We start from the raw sequence: 26674 nt of genomic DNA on the forward strand, positions 1-26674 counted from the left end.
CTATTGCGGGTTATTTTTAGAACGTAACCCCCGCGATAAACGAGGGAACCACTGTAGTTTAAATTTTAAAACATATCTCTAAACACTTGCGGTGCACATCAAGTGTGTTTTATTGCATAACAGAGTGTACACATGGCATATTGTCTTAGCTCAGATAGGTCTGTGTTGCCTCCGTGTGTTTACACAGCCTCATGAACTATTTTAGCTCTCTGTAATGATTTGTTCAGTCCCATACAATGACATACCTGTGGAATTCCACGGGGATGCAGTAATGTGTGCGGTAAGAGGTGGTGCACTGACAGGGTCTTTAATGATTAGAGCAGTAGCCTGAGCTTTGATCACCACGGCAAAGAGCAAGCCGCCCCGGCCTGTAATAACAGGACACCACAACATGTAAACATGACAGAAAAAATGTGCTGGTTGACGGATGATCCGGCTCTCCGGTGGCTCCTGATGAAGAGATAGGCTGCTTGTTCCTACTTATTGCCGCCTATAGCATACTGCTGCATGGGAAAGCTAGCTGCCTCAGCGCTCCGGCCTGTCAGAGGGTGTTTATTTGGCATTATGAAAATGGCTGCTATATTTGCATGAGGCAGGTGGGTATCTCAGGCAACGTTTTAGTCCAAACCACAGGCTGTGACACACAAACAGACAAACCTCTGTATCTGCGAAATACTTGAGGAAACATGATATGCCAGGAGAGATGTTTGGCCTACCCCCTTTCACGGCGCTGAATGGCAACGGCTGCGTATGTCAAAACAGTGAATGAGGTATGGCAAATGGTTAGGAGCTGTCAGCTTCCAATTGTTGCTTTGCTTTCGGAGCGCGGGGAGTGAAAATGGAGACGGAGGAGGAGGAGGAAAAGAAAAACATGCAGGTTCTTTTCAGCCCACTGTCATGGCACTTAGGATCTGTTGAAGGATTTTCACCCAGCCGTTTCCCTTCCATTGAGGAGTAATCAGCGCGGCACTGAAAGATAATATTATATCCACTTAAAGGCATGTGGGCTCCATGCAGGTTCATACATGAAGTGAGGCTGGCGAGCGCTACCCCTGTTTACATTTTTTTGAACGCTCACTCCCTCCATTTCTGCTTGGACTTGAAGCCTCCTGGTGATTAGTTTCTTGTCTGTGCGGCTTTTCCGTCTCTTATCTCTCGTTCTCTGTCCTCCTCTCTTTCTTTTCCCTTCCCATTCTCCATGGCTTGTAAGCCAGCTGGTGGGCCTATTAGAGGATGCTTTCCTGCCGGGCACCAAAGTGGTATTGTTCAGACAGTTAGGGCGTTATGCGAGCCTAAGTAAAGCTGACATGCTGCTCAAGAATTACAGCCCACACTGAGCTCGGCGGCAGCCTGCGGAGAGCCTCTGAAAAGGTCTTGAAGGTATGGGAGACACAGGGAGGCTGCCACCATCCTCCCTCCGCTGCGCCGTGATGTGGGACGCGAGACTTAAGTCCTTTATTAGAAGTGGCAGGCGTTGTCTCCAGTCGCCTCGATAATTGCGGCGCGGCGTCCGCTGCCATAATCAATCGCGACAGCTGCCGCCGCGGTGTTCGAGTCCGTCGGGCCGGCGTGTCGCGCTAATTAATGAAATGATAAGGCGAGTGCACGCGGCGCCGCACGAAGGACTCCTGAAGGCTCTCCTTCTTCGCCGTGCAAAAATTTAGCCTCCCCCTCCTCCCGCGCCCTGCCTCGTTCGCTGTCCGTCCACAGCAGCAGCCTCGGGGTGAGCAGGGGTCACCGGGGGCCGGTCAGGGGTCAACGACAGTGAAAGGGGCCGCATTCCTGGCTGGCAGGGTGGGCCGTGTCCGAGGAGCTATTAGACTCGAGCTTTTCTGTTTGAAAGTTCCAAGATGTGCGCCCTTTTATTTTGGACGGCCCAGTGGCACTGACCTTAGGCGACCCACCGGCGTTCAGAAGAAGCTGAGACTGATGGCTCCCCGAAAGCAGCTAAACAAAGCTCTGCATGGGGAGGGGGGGGGATGGGATGGGCCCTGACAGATTTTCTGGGAAGAGCAGGGGAGGTGTTTTTTTGAGTGCGGAAGTGCCTCTCTACAACACACTGCGGCCAGGGGTTAATGAAAGTTTAACGTTTGCTTTTGGAACGCCGGTGGACCGTGCATGACGCGGCAGGGTTTGGACAGTCAACATCCGGGCCTGCCTCTCTCTCCTTGCTCATCAGAAGATGCTCGCCTCCCCACCCGCAACAGTGGCGTACGTGCCGTAAGAGGTGGATGGCATATGCGTCCTGCACCATATGGCTGGGGTTTGAATCGGGGCCCAATATGCAGAGGAAAAGCGATTCCTCCCCCCCCCCAGCCAGCTCTCTGAAATGAACATTAGGTTCTCTCAATTTATGCCTGGGCTTTGACTGTAAACGTGTTACCGCTTAACACCCATCCCCGTTCTGCTGCCATCCACTCCTTTTGTCAGCTGCCGGTGGAGGAGAAAGAGAGAGCTAATTGAAACGCGCCAGCTGTCCCCACTCTTTAGCGATCTTGGCCAGCGCTCGCTCTCCTCGTCCACTCCCCCCATTAACATCTCCGAGTGATTTGCAGAAACGTCGCCTTGGCCTTCCTCACCACCAGCTTGGAGATGCTCGAGGCAGATTAAATAGTGTGAGGGATAGCGAGCCGCTGCAAATTTCCTCGTGTGATTTTTATTATTAGCGCGAGGCGTCGACGCCGCTCGGCCCTTCTGTTCTCCTCATGCGAAATCGTTTTGTCGCGATCGCCCCGCCTTGTTTTTTTTTTTTTCTTTTTTTTTTTTTTTTGTGAAAGACTTGAATACCTCACGGCGATGAAGTGTTGATTGGCAACGCTGTGGTTTCCGTCCCTCTGCCAGTATCTGTTATAGCCATCTTCCACACTCACTTGTGAGCTAAGCCTTGGCTCGGTGCAGATTGTTCGTCGAGGAAGGCGCAAAAAAAAAAAAAAAAAAAAAAAAAAAACAACCATTGTGAGCTCAACTGTCAAGAACAGGGAGTATCCTGTCAGCCGGAGCCAAGCGCAAGCAGGATGATCAAGGCGGCACACGTTTGCCACATACCGGCCGCCTCCTCCAACGTCTTTCAGCAGACATCCCGCTTGATTTCCATATCTGTCTGTTCGTGTCCTTATTTTATCTGGGCCTTGATTGTTTATGCTTTGGCAAAGTACTGAAGTGAGCAAACCGCGGTGTTTGCCTAGGAAATTAGAACACCCGGTGGCCTTGCACTCCTCTTAGCCCCGGACCCCCTCTTGTCACAGGGAAAATTTGCATACTCTCATATATAATCAGAAAAAAGCCATTTGCATACAGGTTCCATTTCCCTGGCTGTTGTATATACCGGCGTCGGTGTCAGTGGCGAGCAGGTAATTCATACAACACCCCTCATTTGCATGCACGGCATTCGTTGGCTGATGGTTTTAGCTGGAGGCCAAATGAGAGGAGTCTGTAGGGCACTCGTGCCTCATTCACGAGGTCGTCGGGTTTGTTTGCAGGTAGCCAGGTGCGCGTGGAAAATGAAGTGGTTAAAAGGGGGGAAAAAAACAAAAAAGAAAAAAAAGAAACAGCGTGGTTTCAAAGGGACGATGTTTTTCAAAGGCCGCCGTTTCGCAACTCAAGGCATTTATGCGCGAAAAAGCGTGCAATTGTCTCGCGCCAGCAACAGAGCTCCTTTTCACGGGCTCACCATTTAACACCGCTTTCCACCGGGGAGTCTGCTTTGTTTATCAGACGTGGCATGTGTCAGTGTGTAAAACATCTAACCCTCATTAATTGTCCGCCCGTGCTTTAGTGGGACACGATTGGTCGCAGCGAGGAGCCACGTTATCTTTTATTGATGTCCCCCCCCGCCTCCCGCCCCCTCCCGGTTGATGACAGCCAGCCCAGCCCAGCCCAGTCCAGCTCCTGGCCAAGCCGTTGCAGACTAGTCCAAGCCATTCCGAGCCAGGCCATCTGGCTGTGCAGAGGCCACAGAGGACCAGATTGGTGCCAGCGCTCCAGATGTTCCACGGGGACAAACAGGGTCACAAGTGAAGGGTATCAGAGGCGGGAACAGCTGTGCGGTGACACCACGTTTACCCCGGGTTCCCCCGCCGGACACATCAGTCATCGGCGGGCAGATCCTGGTGGCCGCTCGTCCGTCCGTCTGCTGCCACTTCGCTCCCTGTGGCGCTCACCCGCCGGTCCGCCCTCCCTGTCTGTCCCGCAGCCCGCCCCCCCCGCCCGTCCCATCTCACTGTCAGACGAGGCACGTGCACACAGGGCAAGGCACAATTCCCCTGAGTAAGCAGGGCCACAGGAACGACTATAAAAAGATCAATACTGGGATGAGATGTCATCTGGTGAGCAGGCCTGCCAACACCCCCCTAGGGAATGTCCCCGTCCCCCCGGTGCACTAACCCAGCTAACAGGAGGGGTAAGGGGAGGAGGGGCGGGCGGGCGGGGGGGGTGTTGCAGGTTCCACTGCCGGGCTGCCCTCCAACATGCCTGACTCACTCACACCATCTGCTCAGGTTTGCGGGGCAGGACTTCATGACGCTACTTTTTTTTTTTTTTTTTTTTTTTTTTTCTTTCGAATTCACAGACACTCGTGCAGCATTTGTTTCACACGGCTGCCCGTGGCTCGACGAGTGTTTCCACGGCATGTGGATCGTTGCAGCGAGCGCTGTGTGTGTGTGTGTGTGTTCCGCGTCCCGAGGAAAAGGAGGAACAAAAAACAACGCCGGATTCCTGACAGTTTGTCAAAAACGCTCGCGACTCCCGTTGACAGTCGTGAGGTTTTTGCGGTGAGGGGACGTGGCTCGTCGGAAAAACGCGGAGTGATTTTCGCTACGTATAGGCCCTGTGGTGACATGTGTCAGAGAGGCATTCCCCCGTCATGTTGTTACCGCTGCATGTTGCTTTATGTTCAAAACGTCTGCCGCTGAAAGACCCCGAAAAAACCTCAATCCTAAACAGTGTGAGCTTATTAGGCAAGAGCATTCACAGTACCAGCGCTGTTCTGTGGTTAATTGTTCACTATTCCTGACAGCCTGTGGTTTGCTGCTGAGCACGCTGGAACACCTGCAATTTAAACAGAGCAATCGCACCGTAACAGTGTTTATATACTCGGATAAAAAACACGGCGTCATGCGAGCCGGCCAATATAGCATGTTGCCATCAGTTCTGAGGCAGCAGAGTAATTGAAATTATGTAGCCTTTTGTTTTCTCCACTGAATGTGGTCAGATTCCATTCACAATCTGCTGTTGGTCATTAAAACGAAGCAGTGAGGGGGGATATGGTTGCTTGTGTGTGTGTGTGTCTGTGTATGTGCACTTGTAGAGATATGCTGGTACATAGAAAACATGTTTTTATAGTTTGTGTCTTATATTGTGTGTGTGTGTGTGTGTGTCATAGCTGGCAGAGTGATTTTAATGAGGGATGGGTTGGTCTGAGCTGTTACCTCCCTGCCTCCATTACAGCCCATTAGAATCATCATTAAGATAACCCAGCGCTCACTGTGGCCCCAGCTTCCCAGCATTAGTATTAGAAGCCCTTCTCTATCTCCTAGCGGTGGCAGCGAGACTTCCTACGGCATCACTCGCCTCACATTGTGTCTGGAAGAACAGGTTGCCACGGCAACATCACCCAAGGGCGACATTTTGACTGTGGATATTTGCCTCTCTGTCTGTCTGTCAGTCTTTACCTTCCGTCTCTCGCTCTCTCTCTCTCTCTCTCTCTCTTTTGCTTGCAGAAACAAGAGCCCGACACTTTAATCCAAATCCCAGACCCCTATAAATCCGTGGGTCTATATACGCCCAGACCCCAGAATTCATTTGAAAATCGTGACACCTCAGCTAGCCCCAGTTCCCCCGTAAAACGTGAGGAGTGAGGGAGGGGGAGCTCCAAAAAAAAAATCTGCTCTGCCTTTTTATTGGCCTTTTTATGGGTGTTAGGATCCTTGAAAGATTAAGCAGGCTGTTAATAGGGACTGGATATTCCATTAGTGGGCTGCGTGTCGAGTTCTCGCTGGCTTGACGGCTGCTCCCGGCTCTTCTCATTTTTTTTTGTTACCGTCGAGAGCGCCCATGGAGCTTTTTTTAATTGAGGCGCTAGTAAGCCTTCTGACTGAAGTCCTGCTGCATCTCCGCCGCTCAGAGTGCCTCGTCTCCACCAGGCTGTCTCTTCCCTTCGTCTGTCTCTATCTGACTTTTTCCATGTGTGAACTCCCCTTTTTTCTGTCACTGCTCTATGCATGGCGATGTTTCTTTCTGCACTTAGAACCAGCTCCACTGCTGGCAGCTTTGATAAGTTCAGACGCTGGAGTAATAATTCAGTGGTAGTACATGCAGTGGCAGCCTTTCCCCAAACTTCCATTTCTTTGTGGCCCACTTTGCCATTTTGTTAATCCCAAGGGCAGCTGAAGATGGCCACACGGGTTTTCCTCATCAGCGCCTTAAGATTCGCGAGTGCTTTAAAATTCATTGTCGGAGGAAAGTGTTGAGATGCCATGTTTTCTGCCACTCTCATTTGCCTACCACAGCAGCATATAATTACAGTCATTAAATTGCAACAGGCTGAATATGAAAAGTCGCCGTTTGGCGGAATGCTGATTATAAAAGCTTCTTGTCTGGTGAAAAGACCTCTGATGAATGCTGAAGACGAAGTGGCCAAGTTCAAAGTGCCTCGCCGTGGTGTTCTAAATCCCCTGAAAGATCTGGGAAGGAGGAGAGAAAGGCGTCGTGGCAGAGAGGCCACGATAAGGGCCCATGATCTCTCTTCACAGCACAATTGAAACATAATTATTTCATGCCAGATTGTGTGCTCAGCAAAGCCCTGAATAGGGGCCGACATTTAACTTTAATTAGCTGTGATTTATTCATACTGACTGGATCGCGGGCAGAAATTGGATCATCTGATTATAGTCAAGCATGAAAATGACCTGATTAAACACTTAATGGAACCTAGGGAGAGGGAAACCAGAGGAACCTTGGGCAGAAGACGCTGGGGCAACGTTTTAAAGTGGGGGGAAGAAAGACATGTGCTCATCACTGGCCGAGCGTTGTCTTCTGGATACGCGCAGTGGCAAACGGCTTTTCTGCCGTGCCCGTTGTGCGATTCCGTGAAGCATGAGGTTGCGCTTAATCATTCAAGAAATCACTGATATGACTAATGTGGTCTTCTCCAGACAGGACTCCTCTGGCGCTGTGTCCGCTCGCCTCTTGACTTTTTGCCATGTGCGTTTTTGTCTCGTCAGGTGTGCCGACGAATGAGAGTCCCGAGTCCAAGACTTGCAGCTCGGCCAAAGTCTCGGGGCTCCAGCGCAGCCAGGAGCAGAGCAACAGCGAGGTGCCGTTCGCGCCTCCCGTGCCCAGCCCCACCCCGGCCTCGGCGCCCACGGGCTCCCCTGCCCCGGCTGCAGCGGCGGCCCCCCCGGAGCCGCCCAGGACCCGCCTCCCCACCCCACCTCCTCTCAGCGTCAAGAAGGAGCAGCAGCCTCCGCCCCCTGTCCCCACCCCTCCCCTGCTGAGGGCCCCGCCCCACCCTCTGCCCCACCCTCCTCACCCGCACGTGGAGCCCCGGGTGCTCCCACCCCCGCAACACCACACCCGGCCCATTATCAACCACCAAGTGCATCACCCGCTGCAGTACCCCGGCCTCCACGACATCAGGTAGGTTGTGAATTTGCTTAAAGGGGAAGGGAATGGTGAGAACCAATAAGAGAGCGCCAATCCAGTATGGAGGCATCCGCTTTGTGTCTCATTGTCTCGCCTTTTGCATGAAGAACCAGATTATGATGTTACCTGGGCGTACTCCTCGCTTTAATATGTGGCTGCCAATCCTGTGCAGCGAGCAATAAAATAAACTCTGCAGCAACAACTAAATTAATACAATAGAGTCTGCTGTGATGAGATACTGTCTGATGCTATATTCCATACAATATCCACACAGCCTTCATGCAGACATTGATTTTCCGCCACACAAACATGCAATAACCAGTTGTCAGATTGACTCTTTATCATTCAGCGGCACACCACAGTGCACAGAGCACACGCACAGAGTTATGTTCCTTTTCTCCTCGTCGTCATCTTTTTTCTTTTCAGTTCAGTTCAATTCAATTCAATTCAATTCAATTCGATTTAAGAGGCTCTCTGGTACATCATCAGCTTCATCGTCATCCATATGTTGACAAAGCGGTAAGCGTAAACATTCTCAGTATCACTAAACCAAGACAGAAAAAGCAAGCAAGCGCATGTATACAAACGGAAAGTCAGTTATGCATATACATTTTTACATTTGAGTGTATGCTGATGCTCTTATGCTGATGCTGTCAGGGTGGCTTGTGCCTTGGAATGGTCTGCGTTTCCTATGTCTTGAAACATCAAGACACATGGAAACTTCTCACCATAGCAGATCTGGGATAGTCAGTGTCATGTCCTCTGATATGACTGACATCATGCACTTTATTACACATTGATATTTGTATAGCTTTTTAATAGTGCACTGGTTGCCATCCTCTTTAAATTCCAAACAAGTATGCATGAGTATGTTCTGTAATTACTGCTGTTATTATTACAGTATTAATGTCCTGGGTTGCAGTGTCCTATGTTGTTTCAGAGGTTTTTCCACCTCAGCAAGAAATTCTGTGGGAAACACACTGAATTTTTGAATTTTTTTTTTTGACATTTTTGGCATGTAAATGGTCATATTTAAAGATATTGAATATCGTCTCAAAATATCAACTATTGGCAGCTTCAGTGCAAAAATATTGGTACTGGCTTTGGCTTTCAAAAATCCAGGTTGGTTGAGCCCCGATGCAGCGAGTAGGATTTTTTTTACGGTGTTCCACTTGTGTATAGTCGAGTAATCGTAACGAGTCTCATTTTTCCATTGTTTCTCTTTCCTCCAGCCACAGCAGCAGCCCGGTGGGCCTTTCCAAACACCCCCTGCCCCCCTCCCCTCACCACCACCTCAGCGGGCTCCCGTCCACGGCCCCGGCCTTGCCCCTGTCCATAACCAACCTCTCTACCTCGCACTATTCGTCCTTACGGAGCCCGGCCCATCGCCATCCGGCCATGTTTGCAACCCCCGCCACACTGCCGCCACCGCCGACTTTACCGACCAACAGCTTAGTGGTCCCCGGGCACCCTGCCGGCACCCCCTACCCAGGTGACACCACACACCTCGCACGCTAGATGGTAGCTCCAGTGTAGACGCTAGAATAGGTGATAGGGTTTACAGGGTTTTGACTGATGATTTGAGTTGATGAGTGATTTTTGTGTAGCACATTTCTTTATAAATTGACAACAAATAGCAGTAACTGGCAGACACCCCTTCACCTGTAGAAATACTTATATTTATATTGCTTATATTAACATATCTTGACCCATATATGGACAAAAAGTGCAAAAGCCCACGTATGAGTTCTAAAAACTAAATAAAAGTCATAGCATATTTGAGGTGACAATGTTTTATGGTGAATTGCACTTGAATTGTCTATCCAGCTATATTCATGTAGTATGGGTGTCACTGATTCAGAGACTATTTTTAATGTTAGCATTACAATTCTATGAAAAAACAATCCTATATTTACAATTGTATAGCATGGAACAATAGCAATCTATACCAACTGGACTGAGATGTTAAGCTGTAAGTTTGTAATATGGCTGATGTTACTGTCACAAAATCCATGTTGCATGGTGTTGTACCCTGTATAGTGTTCATGTATGATTTGCACATCTGGTAAGTGCACATTTCTCTTCAATCTATATTGCACCGTCACATATAATATTTACATCTTGAATGATGCTTGTGGTTGTTGTAGAACTGTATGATATAACAGGTTTGTCCCTTTCCCATATTGATTTCTGTGTAGGAAACAGAGAAAGCCATTGTAGATGATGACCGATGTAAAACGTTTTATTGGCGTTTTATAATGAATAGAATGCACTTTTGCCTTTTTGGTAAACAAACTCTTTGATCAACGTAACCGTTTTGTGTTGATTGCCAGTAGTTTAACTTAAGTGTTTCTATTTCATTTTATCCCTTTTTTTTTTTTTTTTTTTTTGAAGTTTTCATCAGTGCGTGTTAAATGTGTAAGTACACTGTGTATGTGTTAGTGGACAGATCAAGCTCACGTCATCTTATCAGCATCTTAGAAAATCCTGTAGCTGTTTAAATAGCAAACGCACAGTGGTGAGGCTACTACCAAATCCTCTTGCTGCACAACAGTCAGCTGATCAAAGAGCTATTAGCCAAAAAGTCAGTGTATTCCTGTATTGCGCTGGCAGTAAATGTCAGGAATGTGGTCCAATTAGTGTACCAGCCGCAGATACCTCAAGTGACCTCATCAACAGTTTGAAAACTTTCCAGCAGGCCTTTGCAAGCAAATCGCTCGTTTACAGCACAAAAATGGGAGCCATAATTGATTCAGTCAGTCGAAACCCGACTTTAGTGCACATCCCCTAATGTGAGACACATGCTTCAGAGCGGATGCCCCATTTTGACGGGTGGAGAAAAAACGTGCATCCCTTTTTCGAGACGGTCTGCAGCCACAGCAGCTTAGACGTTTGAAAAAAGGCTGATGAGGTCACTGGGAGAGGGCTTTTTGATGTTCAACAAAAGCGGATACGTCACTGCAGATTGTCAGCAGCAACTGGACAGTCATCACAGCTGGAGATCTTCGGCACATTTTTAGTGATTTGCAACAGTCCGTCGTTGAAAACGGCCTGCTCTCTGATGCGATCTCAAACAGCAGAGGTTGTTTTCTCTGTTGCCTCTGACTTTCTCCGACGAGACAAAAGTAGAAAATCTGATTTTTTTTAACAATTGGACAATACAATCAAACAGACAAGACAAGCAAGACAAAAGATTTGAGCAATAGAGCGAAACAAATATCTCCAGTGATGATGGGTGTCTCCAAAATGTGTTAGAAATATGCCGTTTGTGCATTGACTTTCTGATGGAGGGCAAGAGTGTGTGTGTGTTTTCTGCTGGGATGACTCTTGGTTCTCTCTTGTCTTTAGATACCAGCCTGTTGATATCATTCAACCAACCAATCATGTATTGCCAGCCTCATTCGGGGATTCTGATTGGCACATTGTCACAGGCAACTCTCTTACCACCACCAATGAGTCCCCACGTAGAAAACCCTCACAGCATGAGCTGGAGAAACAGGGAATGCCAGGTGACTATTTTCTTTCTTCTCTTCTACCCTTGTTGTGAAGACTGACTTGGGCGCCCGTGCCTTTTTTTTTTTCTTGTGTCTCCCCCCTTTTTTTCCTCCCTCCCCCCCTCTCCATCCCCCCCCCTCCTTTTTTTTTTTTTTTTTTTTTTTTTGTTGTTGTTTCCTCGCTCTCCTTTCTTGCAGAGCATGACCTCCTGAGGCAGGAGCTGAACAACCGCTTCCTGGTTCAGAGTTCGGAGCGGGGCCGGGGGCCGTCCGCCTCGCCGCTGGCCCCCGTGTCGCTCCTGAGGGCTGAGTTTCACCAACACCAGCACATGCACCAGCACCAACACACGCACCAGCACACCTTCACGCCCTTCCCCGCCAGTCTGCCCCCGGCCGCCATCCTCACCCCGCCCACCGCACCCCCCATGGTGCGTACCCAAGCCAGAAATGTGAGGATAAGTAAAAAAAAAAAACAAATAAATTTAAAAAAAAAAAAAAAAAAAATTTGAAAAAGCTCCCACCCACCTACACCCCTCCTCCTTCCCACCCTTCCCTTTAATTAGCTCCTCCCCTTTTTGTCTTTGCCCGGAAATGAACCCAAGATGGTCCCCGACGATGGGCATCCCTCCCTTTCAGAAAAAAAAAAAAACGCTTATGATATGAAATTTAAATCCTCTTCACTTTGAGTTTGGCTCTTATTTGCATAGTTCAACTGATGAGTGAAGCCGGGAGCGCCTCATCTTCCGTCAACACTGTTATAAAGACAGATAGGCTCCACACACTGCCACCTCCCCTCACACGAGCAGTGTTACACACTTATTTATCCAGACACTAGCTTGTCTGACTGGACCCAAGCGCACATATAGTTTCATCCATGGTGGGGTTATGCATATGAAATCGTAGGTGTGTCACATTTCACAGTGCAGCCATGGCAGGCTTGCCCAAAGCGGGCCAAAGTTAGCACCGTTGATTTTAATTGACTCATCTCTTTCTGGACGCGACAGTGATTTTGCTGCTCAGTGTTTGCCTGGGAACCAAAGAGGAAATGCCTGGAGGCAGACTTTTTTTTCCAGTTGTTTTCATATGGGTGTGATAAAAAACGGTTTTGAATGTTCTCGTTTGCCCGTTCGCAAAGAGCAACAAAGGCGCCGTCAAACAGATCGGTGTGTCTGTGTTAGTGTCTCTGCATGCATGTAATTGCAAAGACTATCCATACACGTGTGTGTGTGTGTGTGCAAGTTCATCCCCAGGAGTGTGTGCATGTCTATGTGTGTGTGCAGCTCAACGGCAACCGAGTCTCACACTTTGCCAATGACAAATTCAAAGCCTTGCAGTCGGGGTCGAATGACTTCATGGCAGATGAAAGGGGGGGATGACATCACCGCAAAACTGTTTTGATAATGTTTCTAATTGCTTCCGTGCTTTGACTGCCATCAGGCTGCAGCAAGCACCGTGGAGTTCGGGGAGGAGGGGTGAGGGAGGGGGGGGGGGCAACCGCTGGCAGCTCTTAGATTGGTACAGGGGGGGGAAAAAAAAGTTATGACTATTCATCCATCATTTAAAATGCACAGCAATCTCTGACAGTCGATTCAGACAGGGGCCCCATTTGTAGCTTTTTGGCATTAGTCTAATAGATCTAATCCATCATGTCACGACCTCTGATTAAGAGCCTGTGGGCCCATTAAGGCCCCGCTCCAAGATTATCCCCATCCTGTACATTAGAAATCAAAGCTCTGGTATTTATGGCACGGTCTTGGATAAGTATGGAGCCTGTTTAGCTGGTGCTCCAGCCAACACGCATGGCGTTATCTCCCCCTCTGTTCATTCCTGACATGGCAGGCATTATATACATAGCCCTCGCTTTGAAGATGAAAGCGGCGATTTGCCTCGTCTCGCTGATGCTGGCGTTATGCAGCCCCGTGGTGCGCTCACACCCCCCATCTCTTGTCGGGTTGTTACGATGGGATTTGAGACTGCCATTAATGTGTTCTACTGTTTTTGTTTGTTTTTTTTTTAATTGAAACTGTGTTCTTACTTAACCAATGCCTTCCCCCTCCCTTCCTCCCTCCAATAACAATGCTGTTTTACTGTCTTTAGCTCTTGCTTAGAGAGGCAGGAGTAATGATGATGTCGGGGTTGTTTTTACTGTTTTGTCATGAAAGGCAAACCAACTATGGTCGCTCTCCCTCTCTCTGTCTTTCTCTCTCTCTCTCTCTCTCTCCCTCCCTCTCCCCCTCATTCTCTCCTGCTCTCTAGACACCCCATGTCATTTCAACTGTCTATGTAACAGCCCTTGGCTAATGGCTGTAATTAATGAAATTATGAAGCCTCTGTATTTGTTTATTGTTCGACGCCCTCAAGCAGCTGGCTTGCCAAATGGCAACACCGAGTGTCTTTCTTGCCCCCCCACCCCCTCACCCCTGCCATGTCTTTAGACAAGGAATATCCTTAATTGTTGTAAGATGAAATATAGAGCTTTAATTAGCCAAAGCTGTTTACTATAAAACTGTGACAGGGACCATAAATTACAAAGGCAGAGGCTGTTTTTTTTTTTTTTACAGGGCCATAAAGCGGCCAGTATTCTTCTCCCAGTGTCAGACATTAAACAGGCCGCGCCTTCAGAAATGCAGAGGAGCTGTTTAATGAGCTCGGAAGCTGGCTCGGCGTTTCCTCTCAATGGGCTGTCTGTCTTTGATTTGGGCCCATTATCGCCCACAAGCAGGGCCGCCAACACCATCGCCGCCACTGCTGCCATTTTGTGTGCAGATGTGAATGGCCCTGCTTCACCCAAGAGCCCCTGAGCCAAGCCCAGTTTCTCCGCAAGCAGCTAGGCCGGCCAGACACCAGCTCGCTCCCGCCCATGTCGCGGGGCACACACACACACACGCGCGCACACACACAGAAACACTGATTCATACCCGCTGATTTTCCTGTTTTATGTATACCCAAAATGTCCACGCCTGCCAAGAGAGCTTTGTAAAAACACTCGCAAAAAGTACCTGCAAATGGTTTGTGTATTTGCGGAATTGGAATAAGTTACTGTCACTTGCAATTAGCCCGCGTTCAAAATAAAGAGCCAGTATTGGCTTGCGAACAGACGCACAAAGTCCCCATTCATACGCAGGAGAACATTCTCCATTTCTCCGTCGCCCTCCTCTCTTTCTCGGTTTACTGACGAGATTCCCATGTGTTGGAGACATGATCAGAAACTGCACTTCATATGAGGCCATAGCATTTGCACATCAAGTTCCAATTGTGATTATTCTATTAGGCCGAGGCACTGGCTCAGAAAAGGTCTCAATACATCAATTCAGCCTTTCAAGGCTATATCAGTTTCACGCTGAGCCGTCCCAAATTAGCTGCTAACCATTGCAAATGTAGTCTACCCGATTCAATTTCACTCATAAAAAGACAGACTGCTCACATACCAGGCTCTATATATTCTTTCCGTGATTTTATGCACAGAAAATTGGCCTGTTTTAGGCTGTAAAGCTCTTTTGATGTCTGCTTTTCTAACACACAAAACAAGGTATATGTCTCTTTGCACTCCCCTCCCTCTATAGCGCTCGGGGTCGATGTAGAAAGCCCATAGCAGTCACAAGCAATTAGATTCACATTTATACAAATTTTCCAGTGAATAGAAACATAACTCAGTGGTTTCTGACTGGGCTTATTTCTGAGCCGGGCCTCCACACCCAGCCTCTGTGTGCGCAATTGGAAAATCATGCAGGCTGTCTTCATCTTGGCGGCCCTCTAAAGCAGTCATATTGTCAGTAATTTAACCGCCTATCTGTGCGTGCAGTTAAAGTAAACCCATGACCGGTGCAAGCCAGCTGCTTTACTCCAGGGCTTATTATGCTGAATCATTACCGCTTATCAGAACTTGATCATATGCTTCAGTTTTTGATGAAGAAATAATGACTTTTTTTTTTTTTTTTTTTTGGCAGTTGTTGTAATTCAGATAATCATGCGCATTTTTTTTGCGTTCCTAATGCTGTTCTCTCTCTTTTCTCTTCCAGTTTGACAAGTACTCCCCCAAACTGGACAATCCATTCATCAGACATTCGAACGTGAGTCTCACTTCCTCGCTCTAATTTCAACTTGCTATTTGCATTCGGCAAATCAAATATTTGACATATTTGAACATTGCCATGGGAACTTTTGTCTTTCGGGGCTGCAGTTTTATGTGTGCATATGCTTGAGTCCTGTACGTATCTTTGTATGTATGTTTTTTTAAGGTCTTGTGTCCCTCCCCCTCCCTTTTTCCCCTCCAGTTTTTCCCCTCCTACCCCCCCACCATGCCAGGCATGCCCCCGCTGCTCCCACACTCAGGACCCTTCAGCTCGCTGCAAGGAGCCTTCCAGCCCAAGGTCAGCCCCACATCCTTACCCTCCACCCACGCGCCCACAGTAATTGAACCAGGCATGCAGTCAGGGGAGCACAGGCATAAAATAAAAACCACACGAGCACAAGCTCACTTGCACAGGGCTGTCACACACAACACACAAACTTTTTAATACAGGTTCACATAAATGCAGAAAAACAAACGCTCGCCTTCACGCACTAGTAAAAACTGCAATGCTAAAATACAAAATGACCATTTTTATTTTGCATCTGACCACTGCAACGACAAGCAAAAAGGCTCTCAGTCATTTTAATACGCGCAATTAGTGCATCCATTTTGAAGAGCTGAATATAGAAGACAGAGGCCACAGAATCACAAGACAGAATGGAAGAATCAAACGGCACTGCATGGATCAAATGATCACGTCAGATGAGTAATATTGTCCCAAGGTGCTCGGCCATGTTTGCACGCAAAGTGTCGCTTGCATCCCGTCTCGCTGCGTCACCCAGGAGAGGAGGCCCAGCGCTGAGTGGCATGAAAAGCACCAGAGATTTACTCAACATTCAGGCCACAGGAGCAGCAGCAGGCACAACAGCAGCAGCTGCACTGAAGAGGGGAAACAGAGGCCTAATAAATCTCATCCCCTCCCCTTTTAACCCCGATAATGGGGCTATGCAAACAAGCTCCGTAAGCCGGCCGGGCCTGAGCAGACCTGGAACAGACTCGCTGCGCCGTGCCGAGCCACGTCGGTTCGCGCCGAGCGAGATAAGAAGATGATGTTTGGCGATGCGGCGGGGCAAAGGAGGGAGGACGCAGGGGGGTAGTGAGGATTGCAGCGGTAGGGGGTTGAGGGGGGGAGAATGGGGTGATGAGGTAAAGGGTGGGGGTCTGTCTGGCAGATGCCCAGCGGCTGTGACCCGGTGTAAGCCACCAATCAAAGCTGGCCTAAATCCGCTGGCCTTATTCCCAGCAGGCTCTGTCACAGAGGGGCCCTTTTGTCGGAGGCCTCTCCAGATGGTTGGAGGAACAACCGTCTAAAGCCTCTGCTAAGTATTCTTGGAGAGGAGCTGGGAGTGGGAAAGTGGAGGGGGTTCGAGGTGGTGGGGATGACCCAGGTTGCCCCTCTATCCTGGATGCAGGGATGGATTAATCAGACTGATCTGGGCACTTGCGCTCCAAAGACTTAAAGAGGAGATCACAGAGATCAGAGGTGTTTTACTGTGGGCTTGGCTCTTCGCCTGGGGCATCATCGGAGTGCTATCTATTGACGTCAGCCATACAGTAGCGGCAGATGAGGATTAGCGAGCTATATTGCTACTGAGAGGGCTATATGGTGATGCTGGCGCTGGCTTTGCTCGCTGGAACATCTCCTGCTGTGTTAGATCAGAGGTTCTCACGCATTTTCGTGGCAGGATCAAGCATGAATGCAAAGATTTAGTCCAAGGAATGCATATAGGAAGATTTTTTTTTTTTTTGTTGCTGTTTATTAAGTTTTAAAATTGTACAATCGCCATTCTTATGTGTTCTAAAAGCGAGGTCATTTCTAGCGTGTGAAATTAGTAGTGAATTATTCTTCATTTTAGTTCCTCGTCAAGGATCTTTGGGCGTCCCCAGGCTACTGTTTGAGAACCACTGTCTTAGATCAAAGTATATCCTAGAGTTTGGAGCATACACTATGTGTATTCTGTCTCTGTTTCTTACTTCCTCCACACTATAACCCCATATGTGAGGTAGATATGTGTGGTCATTATTTCTCTATCTCTGTTTCTCTCTCTCTCTCTCTCTCCCACTCTTTCTCACTCTCAGGCATCCAATCCCATTGATGTAGCGGCTCGTCCGGGGGCAGTACCTCACACACTCCTACAGAAGGATCCACGGGTAAGCCTGTGGCTGATAGCATCCAAACTGTAACACCAGTGGTTAGACAGGCTGCACCAGCCAACATCGTCTATCCCTGCTGGAGTGTTCTCGAGCAAGACAATTCGGTGGACACATTTATGTCAAAGTCCCAAAAAGAAACATGACCACACACATTTATAGAATGAGCTTTCCCCCATGGGAACTGAACCTCCTAACCCTGGTGATGTTAGTGACCTCCCTTACCCACAGAGCCACACTTGCCCATATTGTTGATTACAGTATGGTTGATAATGATGTTTTTGACTGTCGTTCTCTGTTTGTCCACACAGATAACAGATCCATTCAGGACGTCCGTGAGAGTAAGTGGTTCTCTTGTTACAGCTGCTGTTAATCGTTTTCCCTCTCTCGCCATGCTGTAGACTCTCAAGCTGCTAATTTGTGGAAAAACAATCACAAAAAAAAAAAAGAGCTTTTTGTTTTTAAGGAGTTCAAGTAGTCAGGGTTAGACTTTCATTTGCAGTCAGCTGTTGAGGTGCAGTTCTGCTGAGGTTCCACCTTGCAGCTTGTCCAACCCTCAAGGCTAGTAGGCTCACTTCTGTTTCTCTCAATGAATTCTCAGAAACCTGGCAAGTGGTGCGCGGTGCATGTCCAGATTGCATGGCAGATCTACCACCACCAGCAGAAAATGAAGGTGGGTCAGTTGGATAGTGAAGTCTTGCAGGATTTTCAATGTTGTGTAAAACGTGGAAAAGTCCTGGAATCAGAACGTTATGTGTGGAAGGAGAGTAGATGGCCAAATTAAAGATTTATTTGGTCGGACTTAACTTGCAAGACTTATCTGTCTCGCAAGCAGATTATAAGACCATTAGCAGCATAGTTTATTATCACTGATATTATCACTGTCATTAGAGAAACATCAAAAAAAATCAGTTAGTATGTTAATAAACATACAGTCAGCCTCATAAAGTATTCATCTAAATTCTGCAAATTGTGTTAATCATATAATGCCCTGACTTCAATAATTATAATGCTTTGACAGTGTGCTTACACTGTAATTATGATGTCTTAAAATGCCTTTTGAGAGCCGTTTTCAAGTGTTACTACATGCTCATTTATGTCAGCCTCTTTGCTGATTGATTTAATTAACTTGGTTGTGGAACAACTGGAATAATGACCCTAAATAATACCTTGTTGTAACATAAAAGTTGCAAGTAACAGCTGCTGTGAGTCAAAAGGTGACCAAGCACATTGAAATGGGCTATTTAACACAATGTCCAACATATGAGCATACAGTAGGAGATAAGAATCTGATGTGGAGGATCTCTGATCCTGGGTGGCACAGAGACATGAATTTACAAAAGCTGGTTTGGCCTTGCCCTGGAAGCCCTCTGCTAATGCCACTGTTCCCATGGTATCAGTCCCTCATGGGTCCTGCACCCCGTTACCAAGGCTTTAGTGTCCCTAATCAGCTTACATATATTTTGTTATGACACAGTGGGCTAGGATTAGGGAGGGCAGAGCCATTGTTGATGTGTCTGTCTGCCTCTGATCTCTCACCAAGTTTAGCCGAGGATAAAGCCCTCTCTCTCTCTGTTGATAGAAGTGGTGCCGTCATCCACAGCCTGCCGACCTCACTTTCTTACTCTGTTTCTCTCGCTCTCTCTTCCCTTCTCTCTGCCTCTCTCTATTACAGCAGATGCAGCTGGATCCTCACAAGCTGGACATGAACGGGAAGCTGGACCTGTTCAGCCGGCCCCCTGCCCCCGGAGTCTTCCCAGGGTTCCCGTACCCCCATGACCTGGCGCGACCCCTCTTCTCTTCCACGGGTCAGTGGGGTCTCCCGGCACCCAGTGCAGGGTGGCGAGCTGAAGTGATCAAAACAGACTGTTGAAAGCACACCCACAGATATTATCCCAATTTCGAAGCAAATGGGTTTTTTTTTGTCTTTATGCAAACGAGATGTTGTTAAATTCATGGCATCATGTCAGGATTGTTCTTTCCACCGCCAATGAAATGGCATTATTCTTTTTTTTTTTTTCCTCCTCTCATATCACATTCACTTAATTGTAGTGCTGTTGTAGTAAATGTTTTGCTAGTCGAGGGAGTCAGATATGTCCATGAATATGGATGACTCTCAGTTAGGTAATTGACTGATTTGCCCTGCGTTGGAGGGCAACAGAGGCGAAGGGCCTTTGACTGGTAATTATGCAGTGGTGTGTCATAGGCACTCGTGTAATTGGTTCTTTCATTAACAATTCATGGAATATGGGTGAAGGCAACACTGTTTTGTAAAAGAGGCCGGCTTTTTGCACAGTCAGTAACTGACCTCGATAAGCAGCTTAGACACACGCACGCACACAAAATTACACTACAGATACAAAAAAAAAAAAAAGAGAGAAAATATCAATTGCTAATTTGCTTTATGGTTTTCCTCAGCCTTTCCATAACTCATCTGGCTTGTAATTAGCAAATTAGCATTGCTGTCACAGAGTAATTCTTACCGTCCACATTTTAGTTATCATGTCATGTCATGTGGTCACCATGTCAGCAGTGTTTTGTTTGCTTGTTTGTTTGCGATTTCCCAAAGCGTAGATAGCTCAAGATTTTCGGACTCTCTGATTGGGCAGTGCTAACCATCTGTCTCATCATGTCTTGTCCAATAGGCTCTGGTCACCCAGCGCCTTCCCCCTATGGCCCCACCCCGCACCCCAGTGGCTTCCTGCCTCCTAGCCATTTGGCAGGTAAGTGTAAGTAACCTCGCATTTGCATTTTTTTTTTTCCACCCCCTTCTCCCAGTCACACACACTCTCTCTCTCTCGTTCTCTCTCTCTTGCACTTATATTTCAAATACAGTACGAGTCACCGTGGGTGTGACGGCGGCAGCTTTGCGTCAGTCTCTGGTTTTGATCTAGGGTTCATGCAAAACGCCGGTACAGACGTCTGTTGGCCGTCCCGTTGCACCGCCTCTTAAGCTGAATTTTGCTTCGTGGAGACGTAGAGCGAGTACATAGCCTTGAATAACCCCCGCCTGGGATGATTGAGAAGTGCACCGCAGGACTGGTGGTTCCAATCTTAGGCCCTGTTTCTCATCCCCTCTTGTTCAGACAAAACCATTTTTAGCGAGTGTTCGTTTTTTTATTTCACTTCCCACAGCACCCCTGTAGTCCTTTGTATCGCCTCGGAGTCGATGACCGCAGCAAATATGACACGTTACCTTGAAGCTGTATTTTCTATGGGCTTTAGAAGTCGAATTTGCCTTTCATAGAGTAATGGAGGATTTTTTTTTTTTTTTTTTTTTTTTTGGGCACTGCGTTTTTGTTGTTTTTTTGGTCTGTTCTATCTGAGACATTGTTTGGGTTCGGAGCAGCAAGGTGATTTCACGGAATAAGCCCTTGAGTCAATCCAATTTGAGCTTATGAACACATGGTGCACTGAGGAGAAAGATTTAGTGGGAAAATCCTGTCCAGGGAATTCAAGTGTGAGGCAGGAGAGATTTCTCAGTTGTTGTCTTTTCTGATATATTGACAAGCCCCAGTGCTGCTTTCATTATAGCACTGGAAATCCTTAAAGCCTCATCTGTAGATAAATTCTACATTTCCTGAAGCATTTGTCCCTGATTAAAATGCTACTTTGCATTATGCAGAGGTTGCTATTGTTCACTGACTCTCATGTTGATGTAGTTACTTATATTTCCTTCAAATCTAGAAGCTGTAGCATGCCTACGGATGTATATATGACACTCATTAGAGACAGGGAGACACTGATGCTTCATTTTCCACACCCTCCAGCTTCCCTGCCCGGCCATAGCCCACATCCATCTCAGATCCAACAGCACAAAACTCATTTTCCCGTCAGGTAGTGCATTTCCCTGAGCCCCAGCAGGGTCAGAGAGACATTGCGCTCCACTCCAGCCAGTGGGAGTGAGTCCAGCCTCCAGGAGGCCTGGCTACTGCAGGATTACCAGGCAGAGAGCTAGGGTGGCAGCGCTAAAAACCACAGCTCGCTTGTAAGAGAAAAGCCGAGTGGAATAGGTGGGTGGTGGGGGCGGGGAGCTACTCTAGCCGGCCCCCCCCTTTTTGCTAATCCCTGTTTGGCATTTTGCAGATCCTTTCAGTCGCTCCAGTACCTTTGGCGGCCTCGGCAACCTTTCAAGCAGTGCCTTCGGAGGATTAGGCAACCCCTCGCTTGGTAAGCGTCGGCCCCCCCATCCTCCTCCTCCTCCTCCTCCTTCCCCTCCATCCCGCACCCCCCGCCCCCCCCCCCTTGATCTGGCCCTGGTGGCGAGCAACAAAACAGAGCAGTGCAGCGTTAGACCACAGGGAGAGCCAGGAGGGAAAAAAAAATCAAGGCACTTAGCTCTGCTTCCTATGCCAAAGCAGCCCTAGCCCAGGGAGAACCAACAAGGCAGGCATAGCACACACACCCACACACACACACACACACACGAGACACACATACACACACAACCCTCCATGTCATCTACCAACCACATCCCCAATAGCCTGGCTTTAATCTGGCTGCACTACTGCCAACACGCACTCCCAGGCCCGCTGTTTGGTTGCTATTCATCTATTAATTATTCGACAAGCCCCTTTGCACCACCGTGGAGGGCTCTCTCTCTCTCTCTCTCTGTTTCTCTTCCCTCTGCATCCTTCTCTCACTCTCTCTGTCTTTCTCTCTGTGTCTCTTCATCCCTCGTATTTTCCTTTCGCCAAATCAGTCACCCCGTTGCGAAAATGGATGTGACTGGAATAGACACGCTACGGAATGCTAAGGTCCCCCTTGGCTTTTCACAGCCCTCAATACCAGAGGGCAATTGTGTCTCCCTTGTTCATCTGGTGGAAAAAAAAAAAAGAAAAAAAAAAAGCCCTGAGAATCAAGTGCAGGGAATGTGGGGGAGGGTGTTCACCTCGTAACTGGTCCTTGTAGGCAGACGTTCAATGAGAGAGCCGCCAAAGACAAAGGCAAAGGCCGCTTTTGTTGGTGAAACGTTTTCGGTTTATGTGTCCGTGACAAGGTTCCTGGGCTAGTTCACTTACAGTAGCCACCCCCCCCCGCCTCCTCCCCTCCCATTCTTTCTCCTCTCCTCCAGGCACCAACAGTGTGTTTGGCCCCAAGGAGGGACCCGGGGGGCTGCCCAGCTTCAGCAGCCCCCACCACGACACCTGGAACAGGCTCCACCGCACCCCGCCGTCCTTCCCCACCCCGCCGCAGTGGCCCAAGTCCGCCGACGCCGAGAGGAGCAGCTCGGCCAACAGCCACGACAGAGAGCGAGAGCGGGAACGGGAAAGAGAGAGGGAGAGGGAGAGGGAGCGGGAGAGAGAGAAACGAGACTCGTCCATCGGGAAGGAGGAGAAGGATAAAGACAGGTGAGTTTGAGCCGGGTTTCAAAATAATCCTTTAGCGTTTGTTTTAACCATCTGGGAGGTGAGATGTAATTGATTATAATTTTGGATCTTTTACATTTACTGTAGTATATTATAAATAAAGTAGTTTTGTTTCTGCTTGAAAATATTTTAGGCAGAATAACTGTACTTATTTTGCATTTTCCTCGTTCCACTGCTGAGTACCAGATGGATGTGCGGTTTTCCCACCACATAAACAAATTCAGTGAGAAGCGTGATTGACAAATTATCTACTTGAACTGTCTTAATGCAGTTAACCCCAACCATCTGGCATTCCAAGCAGGTTGGAAGAAATGTTGAAAATGTTGACTGTATTTATTGCTAGCAAATGTAATTATCGCTTGACCGATAGGTCTGAATTGAGATTTTGAATTACAATTCAGACCTCGGTCGAATTTTTTATTTAGTTTTTTTTTTTTTTTAAGGAATTGGAGAACACTGTGTTGACATGAGGATTTGATGCTGTTTTTCACTTCACAGGAGAAATAAGAAGTGAACATGGCATATTCATAACATCATTTTTAGCAGACATGACATAAGCATATCATTACATAATCACAACAATAAATACATGGTCAGGTCATGACGCCTTTTCCTTCTGTCTTACCTGGATGACTTGGATGGAGCATAACCAAATGTAGTGTGTAAATGTAGGCAGGATGCATTCACTTAAACCACACAATAACCAGGTGTAAATGTAATGTTTCTCCAATATGGAAACAGAAATAAAGTTGAATTTGCAGATCCAACCAGGAAATGGACAGATTAGATAGACAACAGGAAGCTGGAATAGTAGTCGTGTTAAAATGGATCGTCAGGATCCTTGTGGATAAGGAACAAGTGAAACAGTGTTTACTGTCAGTTTTAAAGGATGCAAACATTACACAAGGAGGTGATGTGCATGGCTGTGTGCATCTTTGTGAGGGACGGACAAATCAGATTCCATTGTGTGTGCTGGAGGCGTATTTTAATGTCAGGTGTAAACGTAATCCAGCTAAATCATACCTAAACACAATCCAGATGCCAGACACATGTTCTTCAATAGCATGCACATTTCACCATGTCAACTGAGATGCCTTTTCTTTGTTTCTGTCGTCGCAGGGATTCAGTGGATCGCAACCGCCACTCCAACCGCTCATCCCCCGCCTCGGCGCCAGTCAGCTACCAGATCAGCAGCCTGATCCGCTCAAACAGCCAGAACTCCACTGATTCGGGTCGCCACCACAGTGGCAGCGTAGACCGGGTCCGTGAGGCAGAGAAGGAGATGCTGGAGCGCCACCGGGAGTCCTCGACGCTGGGGGATGTGAAGGTGAAGGAGAGCCGCTCGCCTGGCAAGGAGGTGCTGGAGAGGAGACCCTCAGAAGACTCCATCAAACCCGCTCATCGGTCTCCCTCCCCATACTCGAAGGTGGCAATCAACGATCAGGGCATGAAGATGGCGGGCGGGCCCCCGCCCACGCTCAAGGATGGTGAAAGGAAAGAGCCCCCACCTGCAGAGCTGCTGCAAAAGGTGAAGAATGACATGAAGATTAAGGAGGAGAGGAAGGAGGAACAGGAGGTGATGGTGGTGAGTTCCGAGCCTGCCCCCCAACCCCCAGCCCAAGCTCCTCCTGCCCCCGCCATCCAACCTGGACATCAACACCACCACCACCACCACCCTCCTCTGTCCCAACAGCCCCCTCCTCCCTCCCCACGCAGCAGTGAGATCCCCACTCCCAGCCTGCACGGGGTCCCCATGGCCCACTCGCTCCCTCTCTCCATGAGTGCCATGCACCAGATGGGCAGCCTCAATGTGCTGGACCGCGCTCGCATGGCTCCCTTCATGGGGGTGAGCCCTCTGGCGGCAGGGAGGGAGCGCCTTCCCCACCCAGCCTTTCCCTGGGACCCCCTGAGAGAGGCATACCGCAGCCTGGACCTGCAGCGCCGCATGGACTTCCAGCTGAGGGCCGAGCAGGGACATCGCTTCCCCACCATGTACGACCAGGAGCGAGCATACCGCGAGAGGGAAGCGCACGACTACTCACACCACGAGCACCTGCTGGAGGTGCGCAGGGAGCACGAGAGGATGAGGCAGCAGGCGGAGGAGCGGGAGCGCCTCCACCTACGGGAGGAACTGGACCGGGCACGCCTCCATCAGCTGCACCAGTCCCCCATGGAGGGCCACCTGCCTCACATGCCCCCCTTCATGCCCCATCTGGGTGGCATGCCCTACCCCAGACTCAGCCCCTCCACAGGACACAACGGCTTGCTCAACAGAACACCCCCCACCGCCGCACTTAGTGCCCCCCCTCCCCTTGTACCGGCGGGCAGTGCCAGGCCAGCCTCGCCCAGGAGGACTACTCCCCTCACCACCACCCAGGACCCACGGGACTACTCCCCATCCCGCAACCCCAAAGAGGTAGAGGCACGGTAGCTTCCTAGACAGAAGTACAAACGCTTACTAGACGCACTCCCCCAATTTGATATCTTATTGTGAACAAAATGCACTGCTTTTCACCAGAGAAGAGCAAAATCCCCAAGGAAATTGTATGATTGTACAAAGTTAAGGTGTTTAAGGCTGATTAAGCACATGCCATGACTTTATTTTCAGTGGACTGGAGGTCGAATAATGTCGGTAAAGAGAACACAAATATGTGTATGTTTATATCCGACTTAAATATTTGATAATTATTAATATATTAATCCAATACCTTTTTTCGGCTTTGTGCGAAAAGAGAGATCCTGAAATGAGTTTGTACATTTCCTATCCTTGTTCCATGTATAGGTATCATTTTTATGAATTTTATGTATTTTGTGCATTAGTCACTCCTTTTCCAATATTTATCCCAGTTGATTGTGAGACATATTCATTATGACCCACTCTATGGACTGGATTTTGATTTCAACCTCCTCAGCAGTAATTTAACCTCACGGTACCAGGATATCCTCAATGATGGCAATGTACAATGTTACATTACAGATTTGTTTCATTCATTTGTTTTGCTTTTGAAATATGCAGATAAATATATATTATGAGGTCTTTGTTCGGTCTCTGTAAAGAAAACTCATGTACATAACTTGTTGATATTCCTTCGCTGCAAAATTACCATGTAAATTTATTAGGCTTTTTAAATGTTTCTAGAAAAACAAAATTAAATCAAACATGAAAACCACTTCCCTGTTGAATACCATGGTAACAGACAAGCCTGGCCAATGGAAGGGAAGTATGGAGCGAGGGTGCTGTAAAGGGGCCCTAGAAGGATCATCTGCAATCTATGCAAAGTGGCACAAAGCACCCTAAAGGAGAGACCACCTGGAAGGAGCAGTGGATACTGGTGATACTGAAAGAACCTTGGATTAACATATGTTTATATTTGCCAATGGAATAATGATGGAGTTATAAACTTAAAGACTTCCAGGTCACAAACTGGACCAGAGGCATACAGCCCCAGACAGAAAAAGGAGGACACTTTTTTAGTGGGCGGCAAAAGGACTTTCTCTGTCAACCTTGTGGTGTTGTGCAGTTGTTTTTCTTAGACTCTTGTATACAAAACAAGTAGAGTTTTAGGCGTGCAAAAAATGAAAATGAACATTCATGGTTTAAAATGTACGGAATAAAGTTTGGATCTAATGTCAGACATTTGTTGCTTCTCTTTTCATCCTGCAAATTCATTTTCCGGCGAATTTGCCTGTAATCCAAACCTCCTGAGCGAAATGTTGATTTGAGGTAATGTATAAATCACTGGGAGAACACAGCTTTATAGGTTTCCCAGTAATGTTTGCTCCTCAGCTTGCCAGCATTACAGTAGTTGCTCATCTCATATAAAGCTATTACTTTGAAATGATAAAGGCAACACTCTTGGCTAGCAGAGTAGCGTAAACCATCAGATCGTTTGACCATAATCTGTCATACATGGGTTGCAGAGCTCTCCAGAAGGGATCGATGAGAT

General features: G+C 48.0%; 1 protein-coding gene across 6 annotated transcripts in view; it reads left to right on the forward strand.

The window, feature by feature from the left end:
* Positions 1 to 26360, forward strand: part of fbrsl1 (fibrosin-like 1) — a 310964-nt gene extending 284604 nt beyond the window's left edge. The window contains exons 7-19 of one of the 6 annotated variants that reach the window (XM_030060070.1): positions 7221 to 7635; positions 8874 to 9133; positions 10990 to 11150; positions 15155 to 15205; positions 15410 to 15505; positions 17287 to 17358; positions 17670 to 17699; positions 17960 to 18031; positions 19034 to 19166; positions 20004 to 20087; positions 21445 to 21528; positions 22433 to 22709; positions 23847 to 26360. In XM_030060070.1, coding sequence (XP_029915930.1) covers positions 7221 to 7635; positions 8874 to 9133; positions 10990 to 11150; positions 15155 to 15205; positions 15410 to 15505; positions 17287 to 17358; positions 17670 to 17699; positions 17960 to 18031; positions 19034 to 19166; positions 20004 to 20087; positions 21445 to 21528; positions 22433 to 22709; positions 23847 to 25158 — 3047 coding nt within the window. In that variant the 3' untranslated portion in view covers positions 25159 to 26360. Of the gene's footprint in view, positions 1 to 7220; positions 7636 to 8873; positions 9134 to 10989; positions 11151 to 11333; positions 11585 to 15154; positions 15206 to 15409; positions 15506 to 17286; positions 17359 to 17669; positions 17700 to 17959; positions 18032 to 19033; positions 19167 to 20003; positions 20088 to 21444; positions 21529 to 22432; positions 22710 to 23846 lie in introns of all 6 variants that reach the window. The other 5 variants (XM_030060065.1, XM_030060066.1, XM_030060067.1 and 2 more) reach the window with 5 other exon arrangements.
* Positions 26361 to 26674: the final 314 nt, after the last annotated feature.

This window comes from Myripristis murdjan, chromosome 9, assembly GCF_902150065.1.
Source record: "Myripristis murdjan chromosome 9, fMyrMur1.1, whole genome shotgun sequence".
Classification (NCBI taxonomy): domain Eukaryota; kingdom Metazoa; phylum Chordata; class Actinopteri; order Holocentriformes; family Holocentridae; genus Myripristis; species Myripristis murdjan.